The sequence below is a fragment of the Papio anubis genome, chromosome 3, assembly GCF_008728515.1.
Source record: "Papio anubis isolate 15944 chromosome 3, Panubis1.0, whole genome shotgun sequence".
NCBI lineage: Eukaryota > Metazoa > Chordata > Mammalia > Primates > Cercopithecidae > Papio > Papio anubis.
The window spans coordinates 43,037,502-43,064,125 of NC_044978.1; the positions used below are offsets into that span (position 1 = coordinate 43,037,502).

The 26,624-nt window shown below is 40.8% G+C and overlaps 1 protein-coding gene and 2 long non-coding RNA genes across 15 annotated transcripts in view; 1 reads left to right on the forward strand and 2 right to left on the reverse strand.

The window, feature by feature from the left end:
• SLC10A7 (solute carrier family 10 member 7) overlaps positions 1-17,943 on the forward strand; it is a 263,082-nt gene extending 245,139 nt beyond the window's left edge. For 2 of the 4 annotated variants that reach the window (XM_003899245.5, XM_017959103.3), the window contains 3 exons: positions 13,065-13,210; positions 14,972-15,082; positions 15,387-17,943. In XM_003899245.5, coding sequence (XP_003899294.1) covers positions 13,065-13,210; positions 14,972-15,055 — 230 coding nt within the window. In that variant the 3' untranslated portion in view covers positions 15,056-15,082; positions 15,387-17,943. The remainder of the gene's footprint in view (positions 1-13,064; positions 13,211-14,971; positions 15,083-15,386) is intronic. The other 2 variants (XM_017959104.3, XM_003899243.5) reach the window with 2 other exon arrangements.
• The window catches only part of LOC103884678, a 106,857-nt gene that overhangs the window by 76,790 nt on the left and 3,443 nt on the right, over positions 1-26,624 (reverse strand). For 9 of the 10 annotated variants that reach the window (XR_004182662.1, XR_004182660.1, XR_001902918.3 and 6 more), the window contains exons 2-3: positions 25,373-25,526; positions 2,602-2,712 (exon numbers count right to left, since the gene is read on the reverse strand). This is a non-coding gene — a long non-coding RNA (uncharacterized LOC103884678). The remainder of the gene's footprint in view (positions 1-2,601; positions 2,713-25,372; positions 25,527-26,624) is intronic. The other variant, XR_647358.4, reaches the window with a different exon arrangement.
• LOC116274138 lies at positions 12,986-18,411 on the reverse strand. The gene is made up of 2 exons (XR_004182664.1): positions 18,325-18,411; positions 12,986-13,372 (listed from the first exon to the last, which is right to left on the reverse strand). It is a non-coding gene; the product is annotated as an uncharacterized LOC116274138 (long non-coding RNA).

Sequence of the window (26,624 nt, forward strand, 5' to 3'; positions counted from 1 at the left end):
GGGAAATAGGGAGCAAGCCTGTGGATATTTTGGGGAAGGAGATTCCAACGAGAAGGAACAGTGAAGGCAAAGACCCGAGGCAACAGTGCATTTGGCATGTTGGAAGAAGGAGGAAGACGCTCACCTTGGGAGCAGAATGAGTGAGAGAGACAGGAGACCAGGGAATGGTAATGGTAGAGGGGCAAGTAATGTTGTGTTAGGCCTTATTGGCCATTGCAGGGACTTGCCTCTTACTCAGAATGAGAGGGGAAGCCATTGGGGGTTTTGAATTGATGAGGGACAATATCTCACTTCTACTTTGAAAGGATCCCTACGGTTGCTGTGTTAAAAGTAGACTGGGGTTTGGTGGGAGGGTGTAGCAGTGAGAAAGGAAGACTCAAGAAAGAGGCTTTTATCCAGACAAGAGTTTAGGGTGGTTTGGTCAAAGGTAATAGGTGTGGAAGAGTTGAGAGGCTTTGGATTTGAGATATATTTTGAACACAGAACTAATAGGAATTGCTGGTGGATTGGATATGTAGGTAAAAGAAAGGAATTCAAAATGTTTGGCCTGAGGGGTGTAAGGATCCACTTACTGGCTTAGGGAAGACTGCAGAGGAGCAGATGTTAGCGGTTGAAAGTCATGTGGGAACAGATCAAGAGTTTGGATTTTGCACATGTGAAGTGTGATATGTCTTTTTGACATCCAGTGGAGTCTGGAATCCTGATCCAGGCTGAAGTTTGCAGCCTATGGATGTTATTTTAGGCTATCAGATTGGATGAGATCACTAAGGGAGTGTGTAAAGAAAACAGCTCCACGGACTGAGGACCTGAGATTCTCCAGAGGACAGAGAGGATACGAAATTATTTTAATAATGAAATGATATGAAAGTCTAAATTAGCCAGACCTGTAGACACCCAAACTTGCAAGTCTGTATTCTTCTCCTATCCCACAAGGTCGAAGTGAACATTAACTCAGAAAGTAGATGTGAAAGACACTTGGAAGTATGAGAAGAAGAGTCTGGCAGTTATATGGTACCTCCCATGTGCTGGGCACTGCATTAGGCACTTAATTTGCCTCATTAATGCATATAATCTTTACAATAGCCCTGCACAATAGCTGTGATTGTCCAAACTAGAAAACCCAGCCTTAGAGAGGTCAAATTACTCACCCCGGTTCACATGCATAACAGAGCCAGCGCACCATGGCTGAATTGTCTGCCTCCAGAGTCCTCTGACTCCACCGCAATACCAGACCTGGCTCTTTAACCTGGCTCACATTAGAATCACCTGGGAGCTGTGCGGTACTGGTGATGTCAGGACCCTCCCCAACACCTATTAACTCAATATATCAGGATAGGCCCAGGCAGCATAGTTTTTGGAAGCTACCCAGGTGATTGTAATGTGCGGCAGAAGCTGAGAACCACTGCATTTAGACTCGTTTACTCTGTATGCATCTGTGCTCGCCTAGGTTCCAAAAAGAATGTGAGATGGGTTATACCTACCCATTGGTTACCAAAACTGACCATTCGTGTACTAATTCTGAACACCAGAATTAGTTGTGCCGTAATTAGATATGTTAAATATTCAGAAGAGAAAACAGAGGAGAATAGAAAAGCATCATTATTTTCAGAAGTGACTTCCAGGGTTTTTTAAATTTCTTCTGCCTAGAAGTCTTCTAAATGAGGTCCTAACTGCCAAGTGTTTATAATTATTGAGAATAAATAAAGGCCAAGAGTAGATTATCAGGACATCATCTAGGTTAGATAAACCACAGAAACCTGAGTCAACCTTTTTAAGCGACATGGATCTAAGAACAAACAAGTCTGGTTTTTAATCCCCAAATCAAAACTGCCTTGTTCTTTTATGTCAGAAGAAATCTCTTCTGAGGCTTTTGTTCAACATAAACACAGTACCATGAAAAGGAAGATTACCGCTGGCAGGTAATTAAAGGTCATGTTGACAAAGCAAAACAAAATGTATATTAAAAATTGTTAATGTGCATTTGGGTCACAGCCTACTCACATTTACTTTCTAACTAATATTTGGAAGCCTTCTGAAAGTTCCAATGTCTAAAGATGAAATTATCAATGCAGCCTTTTAGGTAAAACTACATCTAGGTTGTGGGGCAGTGGCAGAGTCAACGAAAGCTCATGTCACACCATCCAGCTTCTCTTTGCATCAGACCCAATAGGTTCAAGTGTTTTTCTTCATTTATATAAAAATACATCTAAAATATTCTGTAAAATTGGACAACAGTTCCAGAGCCAGTCAGAAGGGGCCAGTTCTGTGTTGGTGACTATGTTAAATATATTCTTTTGACCTTGCATTATTTTTGTCATAATGAAATTCTTATTCTATTTTTGATGTTTTCACATCCTGTGAGTATGAACATTAGCCAGATTGTCTCTTTAGAAGACTAAACAACTCTTCATTCACAGCCTAGAAAAGGAAAAAGTAATCTCACTACTTCCTGCTAAGTTTGTCTCCATAAACGTGGTGACCCCTCCTGGAAGACACAGCCAGTATTTGAACGAAGCCTTCATGGCTCAGTTCTTTAATTCATTCTTGAATTCCCTGTTTGCTAATTACTCCTACAATGCTGTCAGACAGGTGAGGGTGTACCTGATCTTCTGAGGCAGAAACCTTCAATTGGTAGAGTTAAATCTTTCATTGTCAGCATCTGGTGAGTCGGCTCAGGTCATTCATTAAACATCTTTTCCAATCAGAACATACCTGTTTCAAAACAGAAGTAACACCAGCTGCTCATTTTGGTCTCTTCTTGCATCTTTATTTACATAAAACTTTCAGCAAAGTGATGGGGTTACAGCCTGGGTAATTGAAGAATAAAACACAATTTTTAATTTTCCTAATGACCTAAAAATGGTCATCAACCAACCTTTATTCAGACCAAATAAAAGCCTGCCTAGTAATAAGCATCTTTATTGAAAGGGGTATCGCTCTTGCTTTCAGACTTTTCTTGTGTAACTATTATTTTCCTTACATTTTACCCTCCATTGTTCTATCTTATTGAAAAGCACCCCTTGCACCACATTTTTAGGGTTCCTAAGTACCCTGACAAATTCTTTTCCAGCATTTCAGGCACATAGCATGCAGAGGAACACCAACTCTGGAGCCAGTCTGTCTATATTCACACCCCAGCTATGTCCTGTTGCTAACTGTGTATGGCTTTGAGCAAATTTCTATTTACCTGCTGCCTCAATTTCCTTCTCTGAAAAGTGAGGATAACAATGGTAGTTTCACTCATCATGGATGTGAGGAGTGGATGAGGTGATGCTTGTACACTCTCAGAACAATGCCTGGCACATAATAAGTACTGTGTAAGTATTGGCTACAGTCAGTATTCTGCCTCACCCATAACAAATGAAAATCCAAAATATCTGTGAACTCTGGATAATGGCTTCTGAAGTCCTGTGTAAGGTGTGACTGCTGGAAGACTAGAATATGAATAATGCTCTCTTTTTTCTAAAGGTCTTAGATTACTGGAAAGATCATTCCTTTCTTTTAATAATGGCCTTAGATATCAAGTTTATGACCTATCTTTGTTAATTTTCCTCCTTTTCCAGGCCTCATTCCTCTTTTTGGATAGAGGAATATTTTGGAATTCTGGTTTTGAAATATGAGGGAAGGCCAAGTCTCTTAGGAAAGTTTTACATAAACATCTATTTAACATAGCTGAATAGCTCCTGACTATATCAGAAAAGAAGTGTGAGCTTCCAGTCTTTTTAATTGTAGACAGGAAGGGGGGCAGGAGAGCAATAGGAAGGCTCAACAGGAAAGCAGTTTCCTAATGGGTAGCAAAGAGAAGGTTTGGGTCCAGTTTGTGCAGCATGTTTGGTTGACACGTCCTGTGTGGATTTCAACATGTTCCTTTCCCTCATATGCCACCCACAGAGATAACCCTAAGACACTTTTCAGGCTTCAGAGGTTGGAAACTAAAATTCCATTGATACATATGAGATAAACTGGTGCAAGATTGTCCTGTTTTTCTGCCAGAACTCAAGCAAAGGGGGTTTGTCAGACATCCCAGAGGTGCTGCTGTTGGCTTTCTATTTAGCAATTTGGAAATCCTAAATCTAAGTAGATTCGGTGAACCCAACCCTAGGACGCTGAGAAAATCATTAAAGAGCTCCAATTTGCATGTATCATTTAGCCGCACCTCATTTTGGATATGATTCTTTGTATAAAAAGGATAAAAATGTTCTCTTATGTGTCTCATAAAGCAACAGTAGAGGTTCCGATGCTGTGCTGGGGTCCTACCAAATAATTTGGCAGTTTTTAGTTAAAAATGGAATAACACACACAAAAACAGGGAAGCAAGTAAAACATAAACCACTGGCAAGGGTAAGGCAGAACAATCTGCGTATTAAAATACCATAGAGAATTTGCGCAAAGGACCAGTCACTCAGATGGGGGCAATGAGAGCAGGTCACATGATCTCTGATCTTTTCCCCCTTCCTGGGGGACTCTGCAGAAAGTTGAGTTGCCAGCCTTTGGAAGGTTCCAGAATGGGTTTAGGGAAAGTCCTAGGATAGCCAGATTATGAACAGAATGGAATTCTGGGGGCTGTGCAGACTAAACCCGCCTGGTCCAAAGAACCACATTGTAGGCTAGTGTAGGGGCAGCATCAGACTGATCTCACAGGCAAGTCATACCCACTGACCTGAAAGGAGGTGACCTTTCTTTTGACACCCTCTAAAAGGGAGAGAAAATTAAAATAACCAAACTGCTCACTGAATTCATTTTATCTAACGTCTTTTTTCATTTGAGAGTGCTGCATTTTCCCACTGCCCTGTGTGATGATCTTGGTATTGGGTGGAATTGCTCTTTGCCTAACTTTGGCATGGTACAGTCTGTCTTGTCTCCCTATTAAATGAGTAAGAATGTAAGCTCCCATGAGGACAGGGAATTTTGATGTATTCACTGCACCGAGAAGAGTGTCTGGCACATAATGGATGAACACTTGCTATATACCAGACATTGTATATCATTTTATTCTTTATTTTTTAAAAATCCAAAAACTGACAAAGTGGTGCATTTCATACATGTAAAAACAGATTAAATAATAACTTGCCCAACCAAGGTCACACAGGTGGTAAATGGTGAACATGAGATCCAAACCCAGGGCTCTCCCACTTCTGCACCAGGCTTCTTAACTGCTACACTATTCAGCCTCAGGCACGCTACTGGATATAATCAATGATAAATCTCTGCTTGGAACACAGTTATTCTTACTAGAAATTAGCTTGCTTTAGGATAGTCCTAACTGAAAGCCTTTTCTAACCAAATTCCAAAGGCCTTGTTTTACCTTATCAATGCATCATTTCATACTCTGAAAAATGTGTAATTGCCCTTTTGTTTAGTTATTTGAGATAAATCAGTGGCTGTGAGTTTGACTTTCTGTGACTATTTTGTCTCTGAAGGGAAAGTCTGTGTATGTGTGTGCATGTGTGCGTGTGTGTGTCCATGTGCACAGGCATGTGGGGTGGGTAGGGGGCAAAGAGATTGGCATTTGGTGATGTCTGAAGAATGTTCCTCAGTAGTAACTCCCCTCCTGGATTACACTATGCTTAAAGGGACCATCTATACCAATGAATTTTAAAGGCAAACATGAGCTTTTCTGAAAGATTCACTAAAGAGGAAGAAATAGAATTCAAATAACAGTGTTAGGACATTTGGATGGTAAACTTATGGATGTTTCTAACTAAGAACAAACTAAACAAAAGTGAGAAATCACCATGACAACTGAAGAGAGAAGCAACTGGATTCCAGATTTGCCAGCAGCTCTCTCCAGAACCCAGTGAAAAGCCTGAGAAAGCATTTAAATGGAAAACAAGTCATGTAAATTCAGGCAAATTAATCTTTGAAAGACAAAAAATGATCCAGGTGATTGGAGTATACTATCTCGTGCTAAGTGGGAAAGCAAATGTAATATTAGACTTCAAAAGACACAACGGGTGTTTTTCAATATACTTTCTTGCTTACTCCATACTTCAGTGCTCATTTTGAATTTTGTGTTCCTTGGTCAGTCCAGTTTCTTTCCTTCCTGCCATATCAAATCTATTTTTGCCCTGTGAAATATAATCCTCTCCCAGAGGGATATGTGAATGCATTGTCTTTAAAGTCTAGTGAAGCAACTAGTATTTGTTCTAAATCCTATCTGTCTTTTTCAACATAGGAAACATTACTTTAGCACCTATTCATAAATAACCAATTATTTGTGTATTGAGCACCAGCCCTGTGCTTAAACGTTGCAGGAAATTAAAATAAAAATATAGTATTTTGCCTATGTTCAGGAAAAATCAAAACCTACACACAAGAAAATAATGACAACATCCTCAAAGGCTAAATTATGTGATGCATCTAGAACGAGTGCCTTCATTCTTCAGAAGAATGAAGAAATCAATAGGAAAGCCACCTTCATCATGGAGGAAAATATAAGACTGAGCCTTGGTGACCCCAAAGGATTTAGGTATATGGAGAAAAATGACAATATCCAGGCAGGACTCAGCTTTAACAAAGATTAAAAAGTGCCAGCCCTGAGCCAGTCACAGCAATTGGCAAGTGAAAGTTTGGTTTAATGGAGTTAACACAGCTTGGAGATTAAAGGCAAACACACTGGGGTCCAGTTCTGCCTCCACTGCATACCAGTGTAGGCCATTAGGCAAGGTACTGAACTGCTCTAAACCTCAGTTTACTCATTTTTTATTGGAAAAATTACCACCTACTTCCTAGGGCTGTTGTAAGGCTTAAAGGAGATGATGCAGGCAGAGCCCTTAGCATGCAGTAGTGCTTACATAATGGTGGTAGTAGTGTTTGTTTTTTACTAAAGTCGAATAAGTAGAGGATTTGATGAATGGGCACTGGAAAGTCATTGGCGTTCTTGGGCAGGGTACTGGCTTTAATGAATGTGGATTTGGGGAAGATTAATCTGGCTGTGATTTGTAGGATTGATGAGGGAAGAGTCTGAAGACAAGGAGTTATGTCAGAAGGCTGTAAGTGTAATCTTGGCTTAATTTTATGAGGAGCTGAATTAGGAAGATGGCAGTGAAAACTGAGGAGAAAAAGGAGTGGTAAATGAGGGGAAAAAAATCTATAGAATTTGGTAACTTAATGTAGAGGTGGAAAGACAAATAGAATTTGTCAAAGATGATCCCCAAACTTTCGGTTGTAGAAAGCAGGTAAGCTAGTGACAGTAGGAGTTGCAGAGGACTGTGAGGGGCTGGAACTCACCCCTCTAATTGTATAAAGCCAACATGGTCGAGACAAATGCTATGAGAAGGCAGTACCCAAGAAAGCAGGCACCTTTACTGGGTTATCCTGATATCCCTACCGCCTAGACCAGTAACTCACATATAGCAGAAGCCCAAAAAGTATTTTGTTAATGAATGAATGAATGAATGAATGAATGGTAGGAACATAGTGCACCTACACAAGTAAGTAAACTCTGAACAATAATGTAAAGTAGATCATTTTTATATTGTGAACAATAGAGCAGCTTCAGTGGAAGTTAAATAAAAGTCCGTATTTAATCTAAGAAGAAAAATGTCTGTTTCTCAAGGAAAAATAAAAAACTGTCCATCCAATAGAAAGTAGTTATTATTGAAGCTTGAACACTGATACAAAGGGAATTTTTTAATTCAGAGAACATAAAATAAACATATTTAAAATAGGAAAAAAACTTGTTCTTATACATATTGTTTTATCCTTTCCATCCTGGGTATAGGATAAAAGAAAATCCTTACTTGCTTGTTAGAAGAAAAAAGCTCTTACTTGAAGTTCCTACTTGGCAGATGTCAGTTGAAAGCTCTGCTTATGGAATATGCTGCAGTGTCAAACTCTGTTGGATAATTTTAGACAAATGTGTCATGTGTGACATGGAAATATGGCATGCTGTACATTAGTGATTTCCCAAGTGTTTGGATCAGGTAGTAATGTGCTGAGAAAGTGCTCTTTATCTATCCACACAGTGTACTTGTAGAGCAATGGGGAAATGCTTTTGGTGGAAATTACTTTAGTCAGAAAAAGAATCCATTTACAATATGTGCCTTCTAACATCTTTCAGACAATGCATTGTATTAAAGAGGCATTTTTTGATTAATGTTTTATAAACATTTTTCAGCATGACAGCTTAAAGTCCCTGTAAAATTGTAAATGCGTGCATAGTGTTCACTTCCATAAAGTCAAATGCCATCTCATAAAGTCTAGTTGAATCCTGTCAACCATGGTGACACAGAATCAGTACCTGGGAGCATTAAAATTAATTTGCTTCATTTATATTACTGCAGTGATAGGAAGATGAAAAGAGTCCTATATTTAAATTTTACTTTAAAAGGAAAACTCTTTCTAGTAAGTTTGTTTGGGTGTTTTAATTATCACTATTGTTTTTTCTAATTAACAAATGTAGTAAAAGTGGAGTGATAGTCTGCACAATAACTTTATGACAGAATCTGGAAAAATACAAGTTTATTCATTCAGCACACTCCTTTTGACCACCTACCATATGCTCAATGATGAGAAGAAACCATTGCTGACCCTAAGAAGCTTACAGCTTGGTAAAGGAAATGCACGAGAAGGAGGCAATGATAATAAGGGTAATGAAGGTGAGGTTGGAATGTCCTGGCATAGGTCAGCATGGAGTAGAAAGGATCTAAAGGCCACCTTGGGACTTTGAGGATGGCTTCCAAGAGGAGGCAACCTAAGAACTGAGGGCTAAGGGATACAGAGGAGTTGGGTGGGTCATGAATGGATGATGAGCATCCTAGGCAGAAGGAGCTCAGGTGCAAAGGCCTAGGGGCAAGATAGAGAATGGCACGTGGCCAAGGATGGGTGGGAGGACCACAAGGTGCCTATCATGGCTGGAGCGCCCAGGTAAAAGAGCAGAGAGGTAGTGAGATTTAGAGTGAAAATAGTAAAAGTTTGGGGCAGGTCAAGAAGTCCTCTTATGCTCTTGTGCCACAGTTTAGGGATATCTCCTGTGTGATACACTTCTGCGTGATATGACACAATCAGATTTGCACTTTAGAATGTTCACTCTGGTCACAGAGTAGAAAATGGCTTGGACAGGACAACTCTAAAGGCAGAGAGACTGGTTTGAGACTGTGGAAGAGGTGCTCTTAAACAAAGGTGAGGGGAATGGAGGTGTGACTGGTCACCCATGTGCCCAGTAAGTTATGGAAATGCAGGGTTAGGTCAAATCCTGCTTCCCAGTATGTCTAGCCCTTCTACAGAGTACTTGATCAGTTACATGAGTTTTAATTGAATGAATAAGTAAGCAAGTGAATTAGTAAGCGAGTGAGTAATGAGGACAAAAGAGTGGTGCATTACATAGGTTTCTGGAATAAGAGATGCAGCTGATTTTCTCTGATTTGACATGAAGAGCAAATGTTGCCGAATTCTTGGCCAGCTGACAGAAATCACAGTATGGCAAGTGCAGGGGCTTTTAGCAGGTTCTCAACCTCTCTCAACAATTGAGATGACCCCCAAGTTTCCAGTTGTTGTCCAGATAGTGCTGCTAACAGCAAAGATGCCTTAGAGAAGAGATACTGAGTTCACCACTTCCAAATGATTGCCACCATAGCAGGGAACCTCGAACATGGAAAGTGTTAACTCTCACTCTGCTTATCCCAACTTCTCTTTCTATTCTGACCTTGGAGAAACTGAAGATGTACCAAGTAGATGCTTGGGATTGCAGGGAGGGGAAGCAGGGGAGAGGTTGAAAGAAAGTAAGGAAAGAAAAGGTTGAGATAAATAGATTTAGAAGAAACTCTAATAATTGAAAAGGAAAGTCGATCATTGAATGATTGAAAAGTAAGGAAAATTGTAAGTCCATAGAGCAATGGAGGAGATGCTTTTGCTGGAAATTAGTCAGAAAAAGAATCCATTTACAATATGGGCCTTCTAACATCTTTCAGACGTGCATTGTCTGAAATAAAATAAAGTTTCCTAAAACAAGTAACATATGACTCGAGTCGCTGGAGTGGGCCTCCCCCCAGCGAGTGACTGGCTTGTGAATCCACCACGTGAGAGTGGCATAGAGAGGATACATGAAAGAGACTTGGACCATGACCTTTGGGAGCTATTTTTTTCTCTGATATATTTTTAAACATATTTTTAACAGTATTCACTTGTGGGGGTAGAGATAGGAAATTTGATTAATGACTAGCAAGAAGGTATTGCAGGCACATAAAATGATAGGGGGAAATTCCTATTTAATTTGACAAATTTCTGCCTCAGCTGCAAGTGATCTTGGATCCCTTCTCTTTTTCAAGCAAAGGGAATGACTGTCATACAAGGCAGAGTAAGAAAAGGGCAACCAGGGTCAGTCAGCAAAGCAGAAATCACCCTTGGAATACAGGGAATTGTATTGTAAATAGTGTTGGAAAGCTGAAAAGGGAAATGGCGACAGTGAGGGAACAGGACAAATAAATGTAGAAAGTAGCTGGAGCTGGGGGACAAGGGGAAGAAGTTAGAATTCTCAGAACCTAGAAGCTTGGAGAAAGGCAGCAGAGCGGGTTCTCAGACATCCGAGGAGGGGCACTGCCCCGCTGGTGCTGTGGCCCTCAGGGGCACGATGAGTTATAGACTGGAACCAAGTACCCCTGTGCCAGTGAAGGGGCCTGGCAGGAAGCCCAGACTGGAAAGAAATTCCTCCTCCTCCTCCAGCCTTCCTCTGGGGCCCCTTGCAAGGAGCAGCTGACCAGGACAGGTGTTTGAAGAGTCCCAGCTTCCTCACAAGAGCAGTGGACAGAAGGGTGTGTTTGAAGGAGAGAGATAAGAGCTGAAGAACCAGCAATGGCTGGAAGAGAACTTCCTAAAACTTGACATTAGGGTCCAAAGAAGGGAAAGATGATTTGTCCACCATAAGCTTCTTGAGGATCAAAGCTATGCCTTTGAATCATGGCTTCCTTGCCACTATTGGGGTAGCCCTAGCAGTTGCTTTTGACACATTTGAAATCACAGGGATGTGCTGGTGTGGGGAGCAGAGGAGTTTGACACCACACTGCCCCTGGAAGTGCTTCTGAGAGGTCTTCAAGGAGAATGAGTTCCGAAAGGATGGCTAGACTTGAAAGTGTTCTGCATGCCAGGCCCTCTCCCTTTTCACAGCAGCTGCAGTGCCCATGGCATCTGGAACCGACCTTACCTAATACAGGGAACTGGAAATTCAGGTTGCCTGAGTCGCAGTTTAGAACCTACCACTGAGAAATTTTCCTGACCACTAGGTGCTTCAGTTTCCTCATCAAAATTTTTGTTTACTTATTGTAGCAGCAGCATCTGGGACTGTCTCTATGGCTTCCCTTCTGAGATCACTTAAGCTTGCTGATGAATGAATGACACAGAGCCCAGATTCTTAGCTAAGAATAGACAACATAGGTGGTTTAGCCCAGCAGCCTCATATCTGGCGTCAGTCCTCGAATCTGGGGTCAGAAAGTCCTGCTCTGGTCCTTTTTAGGCACAAAATATCATCATACTTCTATCACTTGCTCCCTTTAGCCTCACATTTACTCCACTCCCATCCCCCAGTGTCTTAGCATCACCTCTTTGGGCCAAGGAATGAATAATGTTTCTTGGAAACAGAAGAAGTTGTATTCAGATTTTATTTTCTCATTGTAACAGCTTTTCAAAACTATAATATCAGATGCTGCTTTTCAGCAATAGATTTTTAAAGCTTATTTTTTTTAAAAAAAGGCCCTTCGTTTTTTATATTACTATAAAGACAGAAACTGCAAAAAATCTAAGCATGTACTTTAGAAGCTCTCAGAGACTATGTTTGGGAAGAGTTAAGTGTTTTCAGTTTATGGCAATGATATGTGAGGCTGTGAAAAAGAAAGCAACCATGAAATACATTTTTGCATAAAGGTTTGAAATTTATTAGAAGGTAAAAATAAATGAAAAAGCTAAGCCTTCTTTGTTGTGTTCTAATAAAAAGTTATTTATGTGCCATCATTGTACATGGTTAGGAGCTTGGGTCCTTTTCAGAGGCTGTTATCAGAGAAACAAGAAAGCTAGGCTATTAAAGCTATTCAGTTGAAAAAGCTGACACATACATAGCACTTCTGAAGACCGTGGCTGCATTAAAGCAATTAGTAATAATAGTTAGACTGCTAGTGTCTGAATTGTGTTAGCTATAGAAGCTCAAAAGTTATGCACTATAGGCAGCAGCTTATAAAATATACACACCTAGCCCTTGGTATAATAGGATAGTAGACTCATGAAGTAGTATTCATTTGAGTTCCATTAAGACATTCACTGTGGAGTTTAAACATTCAGCCCTAATTTTTTTTTTTTTTTTTTTTTTTTTTGAGACAGGGTCTCACTCTGTCACCTAGGCTGGAGTGCAGTGATGTGATCTCGGCTCACTGCAACCTCTGCCTCCCAGGTTCAAGCGATTCTTCTGCCTCGGCCTCCCACGTAGCTGAGACTACAGGCGTGTGCCACCACGCCTGGCTAATTTTTGTATTCATCTTCCATAGACCAATCTGTATGAGCCTTACCTAATGATTGTAAAGCACTTTAAGATCCTTGGCCAAAAGGGAACATACAAATCCTTTATTAAGGTTCGGTTGACTAAAATGCCCTCCTACTTATAGCAGTGTATACCATACATTATCTTACCATATTTTTTTACTCTCAAAAGCAAGCTTTGGGACTTTGAACTGGTACCAGGCAGTTCTCCCTAAAGGCTAACAGGCTATCTCACTGTTAAGCAAAAAGAGATCCACTTTTAGCATCTCCCTCACCAATATTTTTCAGCCTTCTTAAAGAAACTCCATCACACACAGTCTGTTCTCCTCTCCTTGTTAGATAAGCTTCTAATTTGCAGTGAGAATTATTGGTACCCTTGAATACTGACCATTTTTCCACCTTATTCTAGTTATAACTTTATGTAGTGAAAGGAAGATGTAAAGTTTTGGTGACCCATTTCAGACTTTCCCATTTCAGTTCTGTGAATAAACATGGGGAAATATGGTAATAACCTATTCCAAAGTTCTGATTTTGATGGAGTATGTCTTTAATTTGATGACAGACTGAATTGCTTTAGGTTTCCTGTCTTCTTTGTTCAACAGGAATTCCGATGCTGAAGATCGTGTTTGCAGGCCATGAGCATCTCTCTTTAATATCCGTGCCCTTGCTCATCTACCACCCAGCTCAGATCCTTCTGGGAAGTGTGTTGGTGCCAACAATCAAGTCTTGGATGGTATCAAGGCAGAAGGTGAGTCTCCAGAAAGATCTTATTTGGATCCAAGTGAGATTAAAGTGCTGTTCCTGAATCTGAACTGTTCATACACTTTAGATTTTGCTTGCATATCTTTGTTTTCAAGTACATATTTTCTTACTTCAATACAATAATAATGGTGCACTGATCCATTCCAATCTGAACAGGAGGGTTAAGGTTAAAGATCTTAAATTGTTATAAAAGACAGTTGTACTTAACATGCAGTTTTTACAAGCTCTTTTTAATTCATTCATATTGAAGGGCATATTATATGGAGTAGAGGTTCAGTAAATATACTCCAAATAGATACCTGCTCCACTCTGGTGCATACCATCTTTGCCTCACTCAGTCTTTCATCTGTGTCTTACTTCACATGCCTTTCCAAGTAAGATAGAACCCAGCATTATCCAGATTGCCTACATTATTTTTAATTTTCCAGACATATAATAACCTATTTGTACAGCAAAACTGCATTTGGGCATTAAAAAATAAACTTTAACTAGCAAAGAAGTCCATGCAATGTTAATTTCACCACACTTAGAATCTTGTACTTATTAGATATTTGTGGATTTCATTTCCTAAATTATCAACCAAAATAAGTAAACCAGGTGATTCACAAGAAGTTTGGATGATGCACATAATGTAGTAGCATCGACAGAACTGGCTCCTTCCCAGTGACTTGGACATACCAGGACTTATTTTTCTCTCTACACAAAGTAGTGACTGTTATCAGGAGATGTGTGGGAAGAAAAGACATCCAATGACAAGACCCTGTGTCATGTTCTTCATATCCTGAAAATGGGATGGCCACAGTACCACCTATTGAGCACTGTGTGTGCTAAGCACATCCTATCCTCTACCTGGTTCAGAGGATGGATTTTGGGCCTGCCTGCCTGGGCTCAGAGCTCAGGCTGCTGGCCTTCTCATCCTGTAACCTGGGGCATACTTTACTGAGCATCCTGTAGCTTAGTTTCTGCTGACTAATGATATCTACACCGTAGGGTTGTAGAGGATTACGTGGTGAGTGTTTGATAAAGCTAGCTGCCATAATTATTATCATCATTGTTCATCATTATCTACAGTGATGTTCACTGCAGACTTTGCTGTCTCCATTTTACGGGTTAGGAAATGGGCTCGGGGAGTTGAGCAGCTGGCCTGAAACCATGGGGTAGTTCAGCCAGTGCTGGAGTTAGGACTTGAACACTGGGCTATTTGACCCCCAAAATCTTTTCCCACACCATGATGACACTCCAGACAGAAGCGTAACATCACTTTTAGAAGGTTTGCCCTCGGCTCCCAGGATCCTACCTGAGAAGTTGAGCCCATCCAACATGTTCACTAATTCAGTTATTTAACAAAATGTTAACATAAAAAAGATTCCTCTTCTATACTGGGTACCACTCCAGGCTCTGAGCCTCCTACTCAGAGTTGGTTGTGGAGCAGTTTACTACCTTTTTCTTTCTTTTACTATTTATCCCCTTTGAAATTTTCTATTTCTATTTATGGCTTATGTTTATCAGTATGTATGCACATTGTCAGTCAGAATTTGTACATATAAATTTTGACAAAGAACGAAGAAAATTATTTGAAAATCCTAATACTCATCAATATTATATAGCCATAGTGAACAGTAAATTAATCAGAGTGAATTTTTCTTCCAAACATTTAAAAGCTCTAGAATTTGTTCTGTAGACTAACAGAAGCATTTCCAAAAGGGAGACTAAATTGTACAATGTTGTTCATTTTTCCTTTGTGTAGAAACTACTCCAAACCAGGGGGCCACTGGCTAACTTGAATAATCCAGAAGGCTTGGAATATGTATCCATCAAATTTGGGCATTAAAATAAATACCAAGAGTCCATCCTCCAGGTATCCATGAGTGCCTCCTCTGCTTTGCACACAGTACTGATTGAGACCCAAGGCTACCATCTAGTGCACAGGGGAACCATATGAGTAGCCAGGCCAGGTGCGGGAGGGGGAAATGACAGTCTGCTGGCCAGAGAAATGGGCAGGGAAATCTGTTTGTATCCAGAGGTTTGGATTATTGGTTTTATGATGCCATGTGGGTGGGCCTCTTCTTCCTTCTAGTAGCATAAATTATCTGGTGTTAATTGATGCTTTCACTTTGCTCATGGATACTGTCCAACTCTGAACATGTTTTCCTTCCTTGTAGGGAGTGAAGCTGACAAGGCCAACAGTATAACAAAGGAGGTGGACTTTCTGTAGCAATGTATATATGTACAGGATTGTACATACTAGCAATTCTGAAGACTTGTACTTGTGAATGTTGCCTCAATGCATATTTTATTTTTTTACATAAAAATATGATATACTTGTTTAAGTGCCTTAAAATGTATTTGAGAAGAGCGTTATTTCCAAAATATGCTTTGTTGATTACTGCCAGGGGTGATACAATATTTGGGGGTTAATTTTTTTTTTTCCTAATGCAGGAATCAGTCATGGTAAGTGACAAAAAGCAAACATGCTTTCCCTGCAGCACCTTTGTGCAATACAACCCTATAATAGTTACTGTAATGTTTGAAATGAGGTCACACCATCAAGAAAATGCCCTTCTGATGACAGTGAAAATTTCCAAAGTCTTATTCACGCATACTTTGATTTACTGTGTGGTTCTTTTTTTCTACGACTGTGACATGCCTCTTCCTTATCAACTCAGCGGGGGTCATAGATCGAATAGATGCTGAAAAGCGTAAGATATATGCATTCCTTGACATCATTTTTAAAGACATTCCTTCAAATAGTTTCCACACAGAAATTCCTCAGTCCCATTATGAGAGATTGTGGCGTTGTATGTCTTAAATTTATTATAAGCTGCTTCAAAGAAAGGGCCTGAATGTTTGAGTTATGAGTGAAATTATGTGAAATTTTGAGTTAAACTCTGCGACTTGATTTTCAGGGTCTTTAAAATATATCTTAATATGTTCTTCCTCTTTATTCAATAATTTCTTTCTTACACTTACACACTCATAATAGCCAAATATGAGGCACAAAAATGTTACAATCAGTTTGAAAGCAGCAACAATTAATGGTAGATTCTATTCACATTCCACAACCCAGACGAAAATTTTTTTCCTGTTACACAGATGTGCTGAGCACTTTCCAGATTGCCCCTGTTAGCCAAAAGCAGCCTGTTCCATCCTGGAATTCAGCACACTTAAGGCATTCGAGACAATTTATTAATGAAAATCTCCTTGGCAGATCTGACAAATGTTGGCAATATTTTTTAAAAGTTAAATCGTATTGCTCTTACGAATAAATGAAAATATAAAGGTCATAGATGCAAACAAATGTTACATATACACATTCTGTCTCACCACATGAAAAGAACATGCAAAACCATTTAATAACCAAAATATCAAGTAAAATCAGTTCCCAATTGGGCAGCAGCTTTCAAATGAGTATCCAATATTTGCTTCTGCTGTAACTGTAAGAACTGTAACTGGACCGAAGTAGAGTGAAGCTACGTATAGAACTACAGGAACACTTTTCTGTGTTTCCTCCATGCCGTCCTGTCACATCCTCTTACACGTCCTGTCTTGATTTGATAGACAATATTGGCATCCTGGGTCTCACTGAGGCCGTGCTATGTCCTCAGCAGCTGTTCTTTGTTGTTTTGTTGTTATGCCCACAACAAAAAATCATTCCTTAGAAACTTAACCAAGTTTATCTACAGTGTAAATTTATATTATTGTTACTACCAGGTCTCATCTTTTGTCAATGTCATTGAAAGAAATTTCATGTGAGTTTTTCTCAGTGTGAATTTTAAGGCTAATGCCAGACCCTGCAAAAATCTGTGCTAACCAGGCTGTAGTATACACTGTTATAAAGAATTTTACTTGTGTCTAAAACTACAGTCATTTTGCTTAGGTAATTGTGTTTACCTATGGAGCACAGAAAGGCTCTTATGTTTTGTTCCTACAAGTTTCTTTGAATTTTGGAGCAAATGGAAATGTCTGTCTGTCTGTCATCTATCTGCCCTATCATAAAAATCTTTCTCTCTAACATTAGAATACTGATCCCCGCCCCCAACTTATCTACCTCTATTGTCTAACACCTATAGTAGGTGTGATCATGGGATAAAATTCAACTGAAAATGCTATGATAACATTTTATCTTTTGCTTTAAAAAATGTGTTTTGTTTTCAAATAATCTTTACATAGTGAACTTTGGTGGCTTTAGTGATAATGTTTATGCCAATTTCTTTTTTTTTTTACACAAATTCCTTGGCATATTTTTTCATAAAGAACAAAAAATAAAATCAAAATTTATTTTTAATTCATGCTTATTGGGATTTAATTATTCAGAGCTTAAGTATTTTGTTACGTTTATACACTGCAAAGCTATCTGTTTTATGCATTTATTTTGTCTAAACGTATTTATGAAAGAAATACATTAGATTATATTTATGTTTACTCATTTTTCCACCTGGATTTTTTTTAATGGTTGTTACAAAATTTGATTTTTTAATGGGTGATAATGTTGGTATTTTCATGTTTTTTCTTAGTATTAAAATTTTTGTGGGTTTTTAAAAATTCTTCCCTGTTCTGTTAAAAATTAACACACCTCTAGCTAATGTTCAGTGTTTGTTTATGCTAAATACCAAATTTTTTCAAAAGGATTGGTTAAGTAATAAAGTGGATTATTTATGATGACTGGAAGATGAAAATAATTATATGATTAAACAAAGAAATGTTTCAGAAATCACAAAAGCAGCTGTGGCTTATTTTTAATCTGATTTCAGATGGCCTTGTGATGCCTTCCCAGTGTCTTTAGATTTCTCTTGATTCATTTCAGCACCGTTACATCATTTGTCGTTACATATACACAAACTTCATAGTCTCCTGGGTATTTCTGTGAGTACCTCCACCACACCATGATGTTAAAATCTAGAGGTAGCCCTGGCCTTTTTATGAGAGATATTTTCTCTGCAGCAGGGTTTAGGACCAAAAGGAAAACATACGCAGCAGAAAGGACAAAATGTAGATGATCTGAATTTCAGTTTTGAGAAATAGGAATGATAAACTTTATAGTGCCATTCCCAACCCCAGTGTTTCTTTGATGAGCAAGTTACCCTGTATAGAATTTCATACCTTTGTGTTCTTGTCTTTGCTGTCTTCTTGGCATAGAAATCCTCTTCCCCTGGAAGCCTGACAAAAATGTCACCTCCTCCATGAAGCCTTCCCAAGCCAGTGCCAGACTTGCTTCCTTTGATGTGTCCTTACAACATGTCCCTCAAGTCTTCTAAAACCTCTGCGTAGTTTAAATTGCTGTCTCCTCCAGTGCAGTCAACATTTCTGTTTTCCTACTGTGCCTCACAAAATGCCTGGCTCAAAGTAGTAGCCAAAAATGTGTATTGACTTTTCAGATAGTGATCTTAATAGGTAGGACATGAACCATCACAATTACAAGCACTCTTCTCTATACTGGGTATTATTAATTTATAAGGAAAACTGACTCTTTTACTACAATTCCTATTGTGAATAAACTATGAAGCACTGCCTTGTGCTCCTCATAGGAATATATTACTTCATAGCTGTGTAAATACTAACTCTCCAAGGCAAGACTGCAGGTGTGATATGCAAGCAACTTTCATCTTGCATGCCTTGACAGAACAATAGACCCTCAGTAATTTAAGCTAAATCAAGTTAGATCAATCTGAATTGATGAAAGCTTTATATACATAAAAATACAAGATTTCCTTATAGAAATTCTGATGTACTTACTTTAAAAACTAGATAAAAATTATCATCATCATTGGTTTGTATACAGACACTATATGAAAGGTCTTATAAGATTTTCTTTAACAAATCTTAGTTGCACTATAGGACAGTTTTTCCCAAATGTGAGTAAAATGCAAAACCCGTTTAAAGGGAAAAAAACTTTTGTAGACTCTGGAGAACTTCTCTTCAAACCTGATTATGAGAAACTCTGTTTGAACTCTGTGTCTTGAACGCTGTCACTCTAACAGGGTGCAGTGTGGTTGTCAACATGAGTGCAAGCAAAGGCACTGAAATCACAGGGCCATACTGAATCATAGGGTCCTCATCCAAATGACCTGAAATGGGCTCTCCCAGCTCTCCACCCAGTCCTGAACTCTCCAGCATCTCAAACTCCACGGCTGTTCTCTTCTGTGCACCCATCCACCCAGACATGAAATTCAGCTCCAGTTACTTGATCGCTACAGAAGTCTCAACACACTGAATGTCTGGGGATGTACAAACCTTTTTTTTTTTTTTTTCTTTTTTTTTTTTCCTCAGATGGAGTCTCTCTCTTGTCGCCCAGGCTGGAGTGCAGTGGCATGATCTCGACTCACTGCAACCTCCACCTCCCGGGTTCAAGCGATCTCCTGCTTCAGCCTCCCAAGTAGCTGGGATTACAGGCACTTGCCACCACGCCTGGCTAATTTTTTGTATTTTTAGTAGAGATGGGATTTCGTCATGTTGCCCATGCCAGTCTCGAACTCCTTAGCTCAGGCAATCTGCCCACCTCGGCCTTCCAAAGTGCTAGGATTACAGGCATGAGCCACCACACCCAGCCTGGGGATGTGCAAACTTAAATGACTACTGGACATCCTGCTCCTGCCCATTTCCCAGCCACCTGCCATCTGGAATTTCTCACGGACCACCCCTCCCTCCCCAGAGGCTCCGTCCACCTTCCCTGTTACCCACTCTCCGTGCCCACCTCCCATCTTTTCTCTTCGCTCCCCAATCCCAAAATTCACACAAGTGTAGCTAGCTCTGTTCATTCTCTAACTTTCCAAATGTGCTCTAAGATCTATTTGCAATGGCCATGGGAAGCCTGAAAAAGCCGTCTTCCCCGAGATGCCTATATAACCTGACAAGCATCATCACTTCTACTTCCCTCTCATCTAGGCGAGCACATGCTTCTGAACTTGGAATGAGGCAGTATGAGGATTCAGGTATGTCCCGCACAAACTGTACCCTAAATGTCAGGGAGAGAGAAGGGAGTATTTGACTTTTAAGTACAGCAGAAAAACAAGTAAATGATATAAATGGCTAATTTATAGAAGACAAAATAAAAATGGATAATAGACATTTTAGAATATACAAACTTACCATGGATCAGAGAAATGTACATTTAAATGAGATACTATTTTTCACTTATGAAAAAGATTGACAACAAGTTTAAAGTTCCATAATATTCAAATACTGACGGAGTGTGGAAGAGGGCACTTCTGCCCTGTAGTGGGACTATAAATGAGATGGAATGCGTGGTGGGCTATTTAACACTACTATCCAAAGCTTAAATATATGCGCCCTTCAACCCAACTCTTGCATTTCTGGGAGTCTACCCTGCAGAAATAAGTGCACAAGAGTCCATTGACAAGGATGTGATCAGAGTATTGGTAAGACCAAAAAAACCACCCAAATTCCCCCATTCAGGGAAGTGTTTAAATAATCAATGGTGCATTCTTTAGAACATCTGGACCCATTTAAAGGAATAAGGGTAGACTACCTTGGAATAGCAGTATATTGTTAAGGGAGAGGGAAAAGTAAATTTCAGGAAAAAAATACGCATTTTTGAATCCTATTTTTACAGATCTGATATTTTCATTAACTAAAATGTTACATATGTATAGGGACACTACATGCTTTGAAAACATTTGGAAGGATAACTACCATTTATTGAGCTCTTCCTTTATCCCTGGTACTTTTCCAGGCACTGAACATTATCTCATTTTACCCTCACCAACTCTATGATGTAGGTAGTAGTATCCCTGTTTCACAGATGAGAAGACTGAATCACAGACTAAGTAGCACGCCCAAAGCCACAAAATTATTAAGTAGGAGCATTTGAACAATTTTTAGACTATACTTCACAGTGGTTACTTCAAGGAAGTAGGAATGCAGAGGTGGTGTATAATTTTACATTTTACTTTTATCACATTTTGGAGGGGTTATAATAAGCATGTAACACAAACTGGTGTGACCTCTCCTTCTACTTGAGGGAACAGCATAAGTCATGTCTAGGCTATCGGACTTGGTCAAGAAAAACATCTTTTTCATCATGAGAAAGAAAGAGGAAGCCTTAAGCACAACCTAGGTGGGTGAAGGCAAGACAAGAATCCAGTTGTTCTACAAAGTGAGGTGAGCGGAATTTTGGGTGGGAGTAGACAGCATGGGAAGAAGGGCTGAGGCATTCAAGAATGGAGAGAAGGGTAGAAAAAAGAGAAGTAGAAGCCTTTAGCAGTAGACTGTTTAGCAGTATGGCTGAAGACTGAAGAGGATAGACACAGGAATGTCTGATGGCGGTAATGGCAAGGGCCTCCAGAAGACAGCGACTAGATACATTCATACACACAGAGCATTTAGGAGCAGGCCTGGCACATAGTTAGTGACCTGCGTGAGTGGTGACGGTGGTGGTAGTGGCAGTGGTTGCCATCAGCAGCAGCATTATTAGTTTAAGTTATTTGCACTTTTTGCAGTTCTAAGACACGTGCGTCCCCCAACTTCCTCCCCACTCAAAAAAAAAAAAAAAAAATTAATGAAAATCTGCCTCACATCAGAGCTTTTTGTTCATTTGGGAGAAAATGAAGTAAAACGTTCAGCATCCACCAAGAGGGTATATGGAGGAGAGGAAGCAAGCATTCCAGTAATAAAGACACCAAGTCATAGGCAGGAATTCTGTGCATGAGATGATCAGAAGAATGGAAGCTCCTGGAAATTTTGGGGAGAGAATACTTCCCACAGAACATAGAATTCATTCTCAAACCATTACATCCAAATATAAGTTAATACATATTCAGATGGAATGGGGGATTGTAACGACAGTTGCTACAATTCATACTAGTTGCTCTGATTTGCAGCACTTGCCAGTTGCTAGAGCATAAATGCTCCTGCCTGGGCTGGTTTCAAGCTACCAGCACGCTTCTGCTGAAGGCAGAGTTAGGAAGAGATGTGCACCATTGGCTCTCACAAGACCCCAGCATACCTCTACACGACAGGCCAGTACTAAATTTTTACTCGAATTTTTCATTTAATTCTTTCAACAACCATAGTAGGATATGTACCATTATTATCTGCATTGAACAAGTAAGGAAACCGAGGCAAAAAGTAAGTAGGGAATGCAAGCCTCACAACTCTTTCAGTGGTGGAGTTGGGGTTCAAATTCAACTTTTCCCGACTCCAAGAGCCCACATGTCTAACCACTAAGTAGACTCCATGACAGCCCGAAAATCTCATAGTTCTTGGAAGATCTTATTTTCTCATGTGCTAAAATTCTGGAAAGTCTCAATGATTCGGAACTCCTTGAGCTCTGCAATGAAAGTTTTAATACAGGATGTTCTCTCTTCATGTGGAGTGAGTCAAAAGCCCTACAACTCAGAAATTCCAGACAGTTGGAAGGAAAGAGCCTTGGGTTGCTGACATACATACCAGGTCTCATGGTTCACTGGTAGTAGAAGACAAGGTGATGAGGAAATGGACCCTGCCCTCCACCCTAGAAATGGATCATTTCCTTGTTATCTGCTATTCCAAACTTGAAATTTTTGCAACCATGTTGACTTGTGCTCACTGCTGGAAGTTCTGGACTCTGATACTGTGTGCTCACAGAGCACTGCTGTCAGCGTGGTCACCCGGGCTGGTTTTGCCAACATGGCTAGAACTTACTCAGTTTCTTTTCCACAAATAAATGTTTACCAAGACTTCCAACTCTGGGCCCCACTGCTATTATTACCTCATGTGTGGTGCATTCTGACAATCCCCCTCCCTCTTAGCAGCTAATCTATGTCCACGCCTGCGAAGTCCTGTGCATGCCTAAGAAGGAGCCAACTGTCACTTACAGAGTTCACTTATCTGCTTATGAAGCCAATCTGAGAATTATGTAACATTATAGGATTGTTATTAGGGTCGAATGAGATAATTCCAGCAAACAACTTGTTACCGTGCCTGGCAAGAACTCAATAAGTGTCAGCTATGATTGCTATTCAACAATGAATGGGCAACCATATTGGGTGTGTGGAGTCAGAAGTGTGTTGGCAGATGTCAGGCTCTATTCTGCATGACTTCTAATCTATGCAAAAGATCGATGGTGGTGCCCATTAAATATTACTAATCAAGTCGGGAAGTGACCAAGGTGTGAGTGTTCACTTCATTAGTTAATGAAGACACTGGATTCCGGATTTTAAGATGGCTGCAGCAACAGGCCTCCCTGGCTTCCAGCAGGCCTCCCCAAGAACACAAAGGGGTAAGTGCATATGGAAAGTCCTCCAGGCCCACTGTTGTTGCTTGCCTTCTTCCGCCTACTCTAAAGAACTCCAAGTAGAGATTTTGCCCAACTCCTCCAAATGCCAGCGGAGAACTATCTGGTAATGCGGCTGACAGACAGAGCTACCCTCATTGACTGCAATTGCCTAACACCTGTCAGAGAGGAGCTCAAACTCTGGGGCTGCCCCTAGGGCAGTTGCTTGGTGGTCACGGCCCTCCCAGAGGGCTGCACCTTCTTCTCTAATTGTGTCCAGGATGAATTGTCACCTTTCCACTCCATCAGTTGCCACCATAACCCAGGAATGGCTGGCTGTACCCTTCAAGGCCCCCTTTTCTGCTAACCCTTTTAGTGTTACCATTTCTGGAAAATCGGCTCTAAGATCCTTCTTCCCATACCCTGTGTTCTCCCAGTGGGAACATCTGAGCCATTTGCATGTCAGCCACTTTCTGTAAACCAGCAAGACCTCCCGAATCTGTTGCCCTGAGCTCATATTTTTAATTGCACTTGGTATCTTCAGGCACCTCTAACCCCACATGTCCTGAGTGAAAATTCAATAACCTCTTTCTTTCCCTATGTTCCATCTTCTCCACCAGCTTCCTCTGTAGGCATAGCAACCACATGGCTCTCCTCCCCCTCAACCTTCACGTCCCACTTTTTATATCCAGTTAGTCACCAAATTCTATTGATTCCATCTGCAAAACCCCTTTTTACCTCTACCCTCTTCTGCTTCCCACTACCACTGTCTTAAAAATACCTTTCCCAGCTATTCTTTTTTCCTCCAGTGTTGCCCCTGTCCAATTCATAAAGCCCGTTGCTGACAGTTATCAATCACCTACAAGGTGCCAGACACTCTGATAAATGCTTTACCCATTTAATCCTTACAACAATTTTTGACATTGGTGTAATTATTCTCATTTTACAGATTAGAATGTGGAGGCCCATGAGACTTAGGTTCCAAGTTCCACAGCTTATAAGTGGGAAAGCCTAGATTCCAGCTGGGTCTCTGATGTGGCCAACACCTGTGCTTCCCTTCACTTTACCTCTGCTCTAATTCCCAGGCTCCCTCTGCGCTTCCCACCATCGTGAGACATAGGCCTTCATTTTCAACTGGCTACTGAATTTCTTCACTTACTGTTGATATGACTTATCAGGTTGTACCAGGTTTTCTTTGTCAACATGTCTCTTCCCCTCCAAATGATTAATTTCTTCAACGGGAACGTTATTTTGTTTATGTCTATAACCCTGATAGAACACTTGTCTGCTAGGAGAAACTTCAATAAATGTTTAATAATGAGTTAACCTTTAAGGCCCTCCAGTTTGCTTTTCTGATTCTGGAGGACAGATACTTTCCACCTGTGAAGCACTATTTTCGGAGAGGGGTGTGTGACTCTTAATTATCATTCAGTGAATGGGGGATCATCATGTTAATCATCTATGGATGCTCCTGAAAGGGACTCTTTTTTCATGAAAACAATCGGTATGAATAATGACAATTTCAGCACCAGAAGAGTTGACACCCAGAAAATCTAGACTCAGTATTACTCCAGACCCACACATCTGGTGGCTTTTGCATGGGAGCCGTCTGGCTGGCCGACAGGCTGCAAAGATCCTGAGAGGGTCAGACCTTGGCTTCACAGGAGCACACGGCTTTTGGCCTCATGCTAATCACACCGCAGCCCTACCATCCCGTTTTTCTTCCACCTTTCATTTCCCATTCCCTAAGACACTAATGCATCTTCTGCTTGCCCAGGGACATCAATCACTTAGCCCCAGTGCTAAGTCAGGATCTAACCAAACTTCAGCTGCATGAGGAGAAAGCATGGGCAGATGTGAGAGAGAGTCCTGGGCTGGGAGTAACAAGGCACAGGCAGCCGGTTATTGTAAAGGGAGCCCTACATCAGGCCCTGTTACCTCTGGGTCATGGGTTCAAATCCAGCCAGGCCTTGCCTGACAGAAAATCATTACCAACTCTGTGTCAGGCTGCTTGACAGATGGGAAATGAGTTTCTGTCTCCATCCAGCAGGCAATTGTCCACATCACACTTGGCACTAAGCAGATCTCGACTCTGTGGAGACAGAGAAGTCGTACAAAAGTCACACAGTGTCAAGGCAGGTCTCCGAGGTCGGGCCGAGTCCACATTTTGGCATCTCTGTGTGTGGGTCTGACAGCTCCCTTGTCTCACCCCTTTCATGAGCACTTTATTAATCAGCCAGTTTTTGGGTTCCCCCCGCCCTCCGAAGACATTGTTTAACAAGCAGTTTGAGGTAATGGAACAACTGAGAAAATCTCATTCTGCAGCACGGAAATAAGGTCAGCCAAAATCACAACAGAAAAATATCTACAGCGAACATTTTTATCCTTGGCCCTAAATTGGGTTCAATCACTTAAGTGCCTCAAAATTTTCAACACTGTAATAATAAAGGAAACTAATTTCCAGAGGAACCTTCGGGACAGAGTCCACCTCACCTCTCCAGTCCTTCCACCCAGTACCCCACAGTAACTCAGTCCTTCCTAGAGATGCCCAAAGGCACAGGGTTGGACTTGCAGACTGCAGGGAGTGGGAGTTCGCACATGGATCTGATTCCTCAATAAACAACCTCCCTCCCAGAAGGGCCACAGTGATATGGCCCTTTGCTGATATTTGCTGATATGGCAAGGTAAAGACAGCTTGGCTCTGGACGGCTGATCCCCTAGTGCTCTGCCCGAGAGCACTCATGTGGGGAGGGCCAGCCTGTTCATGCCAACAGTCGCCTGCCTGGTCCTGGAGTGTCCTGTCATGCTACTCATCTCAGACTCCACAGTGACGCCTTGAATGAGCTCACTCCTTTACAGTCCAGAGAAACCTCAACTGGGCAGGGCTGAGCTGGGGCTATGTCCACACAGAAGGCTCAGGCTACTGAACAGGGTAAGCGGGGCAGGGCAGAATGGCCTTCACCAAACAACTCTTTGAATGAGACACATTAGAGACCTCTCTCTTCCTCTTTCCTAGAACCATCTAAGCCACCAATCTGAAGGCACTGCAAGTTTGAAAAGACCCTTCTTCCCTTCCTGTGCACAGACATGCCTTCCCACATCCTCAGAAAAGTATCCTCCAAATACACAGTACATTTTTTTCTTACCATAACCCCCTAGTGGGAGGAACTCAGCCACCTCTGGGTTGTTC